At 55.1% G+C, this 8,625-nt stretch overlaps 1 protein-coding gene across 1 annotated transcript in view; it reads left to right on the top strand.

Annotated features, from left to right (window-relative positions):
- Window positions 1-1,401: 1,401 nt before the first annotated feature.
- Window positions 1,402-8,625, top strand: part of CACNG8 (calcium voltage-gated channel auxiliary subunit gamma 8) — a 15,970-nt gene continuing 8,746 nt past the window's right edge. Inside the window, exons 1-2 of the mRNA XM_007459035.1 lie at window positions 1,402-1,426; window positions 3,262-3,606. Coding sequence (XP_007459097.1) covers window positions 1,402-1,426; window positions 3,262-3,606 — 370 coding nt within the window. The remainder of the gene's footprint in view (window positions 1,427-3,261; window positions 3,607-8,625) is intronic.

The raw sequence follows: 8,625 nt of genomic DNA, 5'->3' as shown, positions 1-8,625 counted from the left end.
TTTCCGCTTCTCCTGGCTCTGTCTCTCTCCCTCCCTCTCTGGGTCTCTCTCTTTTTCCCCAGCTTCTTTCTGCCACCCAGACCCTGCCCCCCATCACTTCCCTCCCCCCCATCCATCTCCTCTCCGTGGCTCCCCCATCCTCAGCGGCTCCCCTCCCCCTCCCTCCCTCCTCCTTCCCTCTCTCGTCCTCCAGCTCCGCACTTTACCCAGCGACACGGGAACCAAATTGTCTCCTCACCTTCTTTTCCCCCATCCCGACCCCCTCTCCCTCGGGGCCCGAGCTCAGAGCTGCCCCTCAGCCTCCCCTCCCACCTCAACACCCCCATTCCCCGGACGCCTCTTCATCTCCACCCCCCAGCCAGGTCGGACGCCTGGGTCCCTCGCTGCTGGGGGAGGGGGAGCAGTGAGAATTGGGAGCCACAAGGGCTTTCCTGGGGGGGGTTGCCGACAGGGGGGCTCAACGTCCCCTCCCCCGTGCATCGGAGAGTTGACCTATCGTTAACAGAGGTGAGAGAGATCTTTTTATTAATCGGAGGTGGGTGGATGTAAAATGAAGGCTCTGTGACCCCCCTAATTCTGGAGGAAGGAGCTGGTCCCCTTCAGAGGGAGAGGGGATGATGACCCCTCTCACATCCCGGAGCTTTCGAATTGGGGGGGGTCCCCTGCTCCCTCCTTTGCTCCCGCTGACAGATGGACTAAAGGAAGAACCCCTAAAACCAAGCAGAGTGCCCCCCAAATCGACAAAATGAAAAGATCTTCGAATCTTTATATGATGGAGAATTTCCATCATTCGCCTCCCCTCTCCATCCCCTCCTTATCCCGGGTCCTAGGGGGCCCAGCAGGGGAAGGGGTACATCCTGTGGTCACAGGCTCACCCTCCCACCCCCCTTGGAGGCAGAAATCTGCTAGGACAGTGGAGGCGGTGGTGCTGGTGGTGAGGGGGCACAGAAGCGGGCAGAAGAGGCCGAGAGATGAAGAGGAGAGGAAACTCGGCGTCTTTCTGGAGAGGTTAGGACAGGAAGCGGCCAGAGTGAGGCCAGGGAGGCCACAGGGATGTCAGCGTCCAGGGCACTGTTGAATGCGGCCAGGGCAGGGGCCGCGCGTGGGCAGGCAGGAGTGGAGGTGAGGAGCGAACACACGTGTGGGGCACTAGGCCCAGTTGCCATGGAGACCCCCCCCCCATAGACAACCTTTCCAGCACCCCTCCTTGGAGCAGACCCAGTGAGGGCCAGCTGATGGGGGCGGAAGAGGCCAAGGTCACCCTGGTACTGGGACCCAGAATCAGGTTTGTTTGTTTGTTTGTTTGTTTCCTCCTCTAAGGCTTCCAGGCTCTTAACTAGAATGGGGGTTTGGGGGGAGAAGTCCAGGATAGATAGAGTGAGTGGTGGAAGCTGGTAAGGGATGCATGCCTGGAAGGAGGGTTGGGGTAAGGTAGAAAAGGCAGGGCAGGGGGCGTGGTGATGGGGTGCTGTGGGAGAGGAAAATGAATGGACCCTTGGTGGCTGCAGAGTGGGAAATTATTCCCAACTGAAAGAGAGTTGTGGTCTTGTGGATCAAATTTTTCTAAGGGGCACTGTCTATGGAGGGGGTCTTTTGAAATTTGGAAGAAAACTGAGTGTATGGTGTATGTTCCTGCACAGGTGAAATAGAAGGGGGAATTCTGGGGGTGTTCCCAAGAAGGGAAGTCTGAGGGAGACCTGAAGGGGATTCTCCTGAGCAGAAGCGATGCTGGGAGCTAGAGTACGTGGAGGAAGGTGGCAAGAGTGAAGGGGATTCTTTGTGATGTAAGAGAAGTCAGGGTGTGTGTGGGGGAGGTTCTTATAAGTTCAAGAGGCATCGGGAGGTCGAAGTGAGCTGGGGAGATCTGGAATTGGGGGGTTCACCCCCATAACAAGGGCTACAGAGAGGACATTTGGAGGTCGTGGGAGATGGTGGAAGGGCAGAGGAAGGGGGTGGGGGGATGCTGGGTAGAGTGGGGATATTTCCTTCCACAACAGTGAATATACAGGTCAGAGCTTGGGAGATTTCTGAATGGAGAGGAATTTGGGGTCTGGAGAAAGGGATTCCTGTGAGTAGAAAATGCCCTGCAACTCACGGAAGAAATTTTTCTTAATGGAGGAGAAAGTGATGGCTATGATGAGTTTGTCTAAGTTGTAGAGATACTGAGGACCAGATTTGGAAGACTCCTGTAAGCAAACGAAAGAGTGGAGTATTTTCCTTGAGTTAAAGACATAGTAGGGGATGGGAGAGTGGTCCAAGGAAGACAAGTGGGGCGGTTAGAGGGAATGTGATGGAGATGGGGGGGGCATTCTTCTAAACCAGGGGGTCCAATGGTGTTGGATTCTTTGAAAGAATCCCCCGGGGAAGTTTTAAAAACCTAGATGCTCAGGGCCACACCCCAGACCAATGAAATCGGAATTTCTCAAGTATCAGTATCCTCTGGTGGTTTCAAGGTGTCACCAAGGTTGAGAACCCTGGTCCAGAGACATAGGCTTCTGAGTGGGGTAGGAGTTGCCATGCAGAGGAGACTGTGGAGGTGGGGTGGTACTGATGACAACTGTGTGGTTTTCTGAGTTGTGCAAACTGTGGGGATGAGTTTGGAAGATCTGGGTTTTGTTGTGTTTGTTGTTTTTGTTTTTGTTTTTTTCAGCTGAGGAGAGATTGAGAGATTTATTTTTCCTAAGTAGGGGCCATAGTAGGTGAAGTGGGCCTTGCAGGGGAAGGTAGGGAGTGGGTGGAACCTTATGAGAACATTTTATAAGAAATGAGGAACAGGACAGGGGTTCCTGGGGAGGAAGAGGCACTGGGGGCTGGAGTGAGGGACGCTTTCCCTGTGGGGAGGACGGTGAGGGGGGGGGGGGGGGGGGGGGGGGGGGGGGGGCGGAGCTGGAGGGGCCTGGAGGCCTGCCCTACGGCACTCAGGGATGCCGAGGTTACGCCTCAGAGTGGGATTAGTAGGAAGAATTTCTTGGACACAGGGAGATTGTTTTCCAGAGAAGTGGCAGTGGCAAGCAGAGTGGAAGGAGTTTCTTCGACCGAGGAAAGAATAGGGTTTCTTTGGGGGGCTGGGGTGCAGGTAAAGGGGTATCCAGGGAGGTGAGCGCTCCTGTCTAATCCTTTATCTCACTCCCTGCCCTCCACCAGCTGGCGACCATGGCTGCCTTCTGACCCCGTCCCCGGCCTCAGCCTCCTCCTCGCCGGCCCCTCCCCAGCCCCTGGCCCCGGGCCCCCCCCTTCTGCCTGTGCTGTGACCCCCCCCAGCCGCCGGCACGGCCCCGCCCCCGCTGCCCCGGTGGTGGCCCACGGCCCCCCGGCTGCCCGTGGTCAAACTGGAGTCGCTGAAGCGCTGGAACGACGAGAGGGGCCTCTGGTGCGAGAAGGGGGTGCAGGTGTTGCTCACCACGGTGGGCGCCTTCGCGGCCTTCGGCCTCATGACCATCGCCATCAGCACGGACTACTGGCTGTACGCGCGCGCCTTCATCTGCAACACCACCAACCTGACGGCTGGCGACGACGGGCCCCGCCGCGGGGGCAGCGGCTCCTCGGAGAAGAAAGACCCCGGCGGGCTCACGCACTCGGGCCTCTGGAGGATCTGCTGCCTGGAAGGTAGGCTGGGCCGCCCCGGCCTCGCGGCCCTCGCCCCGCCCGCGGCCGGCCGGGCTTCCTCCCGGAACCTCCCGCTTCCTGTGGTCCGCACCGCGGCCCCGCGCCTGCTCCTGGGCTCCATGCCACGCCTGCCCACCCACCTTCCCCGTCCGTCCGTCCGTCCGTCCGTCCGTCCGTCCGTCCCACTCTTCTCTGCGTGCCGACCCTCCTCTGAATCCCGCCCCCCTCGCCTCGACCCTCCCCACTGACGCCTCTCCGTCCCTCGGCACGTCCTGCGCCCCCTCCGCTCGGGACCCCCCTACTCTTATCCTTCCTGCATTCGTGGGGAAAGCCTGCGCCCCTCCCTCCCTCTCACCCCTGTGGGTGCCTGGCCTCCCTGCGCGAGGGGCTCCCTCTGCCTCGATCCCAGCACTGGCAGGCTCTGCTTTGCCTCCCCGCTTCCCGCTCACCCTGGAGCTGGGCCCCCCTCCTCCTTTTGCCCTTTGCATCTTCTCTCCCCCACGTCCTACCTCTGCCCTCTGAGCGCCCCTACCTCTTATGGACCCAGTCACAGCGGCTTCCCCATCTCCTCTGTCCCTTTGGCCTCACTTTGGCTGTTTCTCTCCTAAAACATCCTGCCCTAACTGCCCGTAACTCACGGCCCTCTCCTCTTTCCTCTCTGTGGCTTGTCCTCCGGTGGATCTTGTCTGCCCGCCTCTCCCCATCAGGCCTCCCAGCCCCGGCCGTGGGTCCCCGTCCTCCTTGGTCGTTAGATGCTTCTGCCTCATCTTCTCTCCATCCATCCTCCCTTTGGCCTCCCCCTTCCAGGCCCTGTTTCTCGGCGCTGAGGCCACCACCTCTTCTAATGTCCGTCTTTGCTCTTTGCTTGGTCCTACTCCCCTCTTGCGGTCTCCCTCCCAGCTAGCTCCCTCGGCCCCCCACCCCCCACGCCAGGCCTCCTCCTCTTAGCAGCTCCTCTGTTGGTTTGGTTTTGCTCTCAGCTTTGCCATTTCTTTCCACATAGGGTGGAAGTGATGGGCCGGGGAGCAGGACACCCGGGTCCCAGTCCTCCTGTGCATCTCTACCCCTGTGTGATCGCTATCTTGTCACCTGCCCAAGCCTCAGGGCCCTGGTCTGCAACATGAAGGAGTGGGACCGGCCAATCCCCAATTTCCCTCTCCAGGGCCAAAAAGATCAAAATCCCTTCACTTCTCTTTTTATCCCTCTCTTTTCCCCATCTTTTCCTCCTCCATTTTGCTGGGCACTCTTTTTTCTTTTTAATTTTTGGCTGTGTTGGGTCTTCATTGCTGCGCGCAAGCTTTCTCTAGGTGCGGCGAGCGGGGGCTACTCTTGGTTGCGGTGCGCGGGCTTCTCATTGAGGTGGCTTCTCTTGTTGCGGAGCACGGGCTCTAGGCGCGCGGGCTTCAGTAGTTGTGGCACGAGGGCTCAGTAATTGTGGCTCACGGGCTCTAGAGCTCAGGCTCAGTAGTTGTGGCGAAGGGACTTAGTTGCTCAGCGGCATGTGGGAATCCTCCCGGACCAGGGCTCGAACCCGCATCCCCTGCATTGGCAGGTGGACCCTTAGCTGCTGTGCCACCAGGGAAGTCCCTTGCTGGGCACTCTTGATGTGCAAGGAATGTTATTGTCTCATTTAATAGGGGGGGGGGGGGGGGCGGCAGGGCACCACCCTCCTGTTGAGCATGAGGAAACCGAGGCTCAGAGATGTTAAGCTACTTGCCCAAGGTAACCCAGCTGTGACTGGGGAAGAGCCAAGAGAACTCAGGTCTGATGGATGGGATTTGCAGATATGCTTTGTCTGGTGTGTGGAGTGTTTAAAACTGAAACCAAAATCTGAATCAGTTGCCAACATTTAAAAATAGGGAGATTGCACATTGAAAATCCGATTTCCAGCTTCTTTTGAACTAGTGGAAGATCTGACAACACGGGGCCAGTATCCTGCAGTGGCCACGGTTGGCTGCATCCGAGTAGCAGCTGCTTCCTCAGATCAGGCACGAGGGTCTCCCTTTCTCCCGTCACCTCTGGTCGCTATTGCCTCACACCCATCCAATTTTCTCATTATGTTATAATTTGACACCCAGTTTCTCATTATACACTGCTGGACAGTGTACAGCAAATAGTAATCATTCCATGTATTCATCCCCTCCTCAACAACCACTATTTATTGAGTTTATACTATGTGCCAGGCACTGTTCTTGATTCTGGAGCTATGGAAGTGGAAGGAGAAAAAAAACCAACAGCAAAGAAACCTGTTTGTTTTTTTTTTAACTTTTTATTTTATGTTGGAGTATAGCTAATTAACAATGTTGTGATAGTTTCAGGTGCACAGCAAAGCAACTCAGCCGTACATATCCATGTATCCATTCTCCCCCAGACTCCCCTCCCATCCAGGCTGCCACACAACATTGAGCAGAGTTCTCTGTGCTTTACAGTAGGTCCTTGTTGGTTACCCTTTTTGTTTGTTTGTTTGTTTGCGGTACGCAGGCCTCTCACTGCTGTGGCCTCTCCCGTCGCGGAGCACAGGCTCCGGACGCGCAGGCTCAGCGGCCATGGCTCACGGGCCCAGCCGCTCCGCGGCATGTGGGATCTTCCCGGACCGGGGCACGAACCCGCGTCCCCTGCATCGGCAGGCGGACTCTCAACCACTGCGCCACCAGGGAAGCCCGCTTCCCTTCATGTTTGAGAGGAACAGTAGCAGGGTCAAGGGGGGAAGAAGGTGTGATGTGTGTGTGTGTGTGTGTGTGTGTGTGTGTGTGTGTCTGTGTACAGCAGTGCACATGTGGCGTTTGTTCTGAATGGAGGACACAGTTGTTGGCATAGAACAAGAGAAGGGGCCATGAGTGACAAAAACCCTGACCAAAGAGCGGATCATTTCAAATCATATCTGACATGACCAGAGGATGCCATCTCAAATTCCCTAGTCAAATGCCCACGATCTTAGCGCCACGGTGCGGCAACAGCTGGGACTCAAGAGTTCTGGCAGGTGGGATCTTCCCGGACCGGGGCACGAACCCGCGTCCCCTGCATCGGCAGGCGGACTCCCAACCACTGCGCCACCAGGGAAGCCCGACCCCTGTTTTTATATGTCTTATATTCTAGAAGGAGAGACAGATAATAAGGGAGAAAAATAAATACAACATCTAGGCTGTAAGAGCTGAGTGCAAAGGAGGAAAAAGAGCAAGGGAGGGGATGGGAAGCGTTAGGGGCAAGAGTGTGAAACTGCAGAAATTGGAGATAAAGGGGACTGAGCAGGTGGCATCCGAGGGGTAGGCTAAATGAACCCAGAGATGGAGCCATGTGGCTTCTGGAGGGAAATGCTTCAGGCTGTAGAAACACTGCTTAGGCTCTGCAGTGGGAATGTGCCTTGTGTTTGACCATCAGGAGAGGCCCGCGTGGCCCAGGCAGAGGAGGTGAGGAGGGACACGGTAGGAGGTGCAGTCAAGGCGGAAACACGAACTTCCAGGTCCTGGAATGTAATTTGCTCTGGAGGGGAGGAGTGACAGGAGCTGGCTTAAAGGTTAAGGGCATCGCTCTTGCTGCTGTGTTGAGTATTTAGGAGGAAAGGAAAAGGGAGAATGGGAGGTGGCTTATCTGGGCTGAGAGTTTGGGTTTGAACTGTGAGTATATTCTGCTGCTACAGCGGGCAGGAATTGCTGATGGGGCAGTTGTAGGATATGAGAGAGAAGTGTCGGGGTGTCTCGAAAGCGGGGTTTCCCAAACTCAGCGCTGTTGACATTTGGGGATGGATAATTCCGTGTTGCGGCTGTGGGGCTGGGGTTGGGGGGTGCGTCCTGCGTGTTGTAGGATGTGTAGCAGCATCCCTGGGCTCTACCTTTTAAACACCAGCAGCACCCACCGGTGTGGACACCAAAATTGTCAACTGTCTCCAGACTAGGAATAAAATCGCCCCTAATTGAGAGTCACTGCTCTAAGGCTGTGGCCTGAGCACCAGAGAATGTGGTGGGGTAGGGGTGGGGGAGATTCATCTGCTGGAACAGCTGGTATTTTATTGTATTTGTTTTATTTTCTCTTACCCAGTTTATTATAAGGAGGGCTATCATGAGCTCAGTTTTGGACATGTTAAATTGAGGTGCCTTTACCCCCCAAAATTACAAAAATAAATTGAGGGTGCCTATTCGAGATACTGTGTAGGACAGGAGTCAGTATAGGAAAGGACTCACAAAGTGCCGTACAGTTTCTTAGGCTTTGTGGGGCGTGTGATCTCTGTTGCTGCTACTCCTTAAAATAGCCAGAGATGATGCGTGAGTGGATGAGTGTGGCTGGGTTCCAATTAAACTTCCTTTACAGGCACTGACATTTGAATTTTATATCATTTTCACGTACCACGAGATAGTCTTCTCTGACAGCTTTTCAATCAAAAAAAAAAAAAAAAAAAAAAAGTAAAACCCATTCTTCTCTGGATTTGGCAGGCTGGGTTCAGCCTGTGGGTCGTAGTTTGCTGACCCCCTGATCTAGGATGTTAGCGATATGATATATGAGGTCAGAGTTCAGGGGAGAGTCTGGGCTGGTGGGCGGGTCATGGCATCTGGATGGATGAGCAGAGACAGAAACAAACCAAAAAATTAGTTGAAGTGCTGAAGCCTGAGCTAGTCCAGTATTCAAAGACAATCAGAGAGATGACAAGAGCCAGCAAAGGGAGCTGAGAAAGGAGTGACCACAGAGGTTTGGGGAAAATGAGGTAACTGAGTCCTGGGAGCCAAAGAAATTGTGTTAAGCAGGGGGTAAATGAAGGTAGACTTTATTGTTATTATAGTCATCATTCATGTGTCATTGGATGCTCACAATAATCCTGTGCGCTATGTACTAGGATTACCCCCATCTCCTAGAAATGAACGCTTAAGGCTCAGAGAAGGAAAGCACCTTTCCCAAGGTCACACAGCTAATATGCAGTAGAGTCTGGATCTGAATCCAGGTCTCTTTGGTTTCCCAGGAGTCAAAGCAATATAACCACTAGTCTCCATCCTATCGGAGATCCAGGGGTGTAGAAACTGGCCCCCCCCC

The sequence above is a fragment of the Lipotes vexillifer genome, unplaced genomic scaffold, assembly GCF_000442215.2.
Source record: "Lipotes vexillifer unplaced genomic scaffold, Lipotes_vexillifer_v1.1 scaffold1280, whole genome shotgun sequence".
In the NCBI taxonomy this organism is placed as follows: domain Eukaryota; kingdom Metazoa; phylum Chordata; class Mammalia; order Artiodactyla; family Lipotidae; genus Lipotes; species Lipotes vexillifer.
Note: the sequence above shows the minus strand (reverse complement) of the source record. Positions and strands in the feature narration are given on the sequence as shown.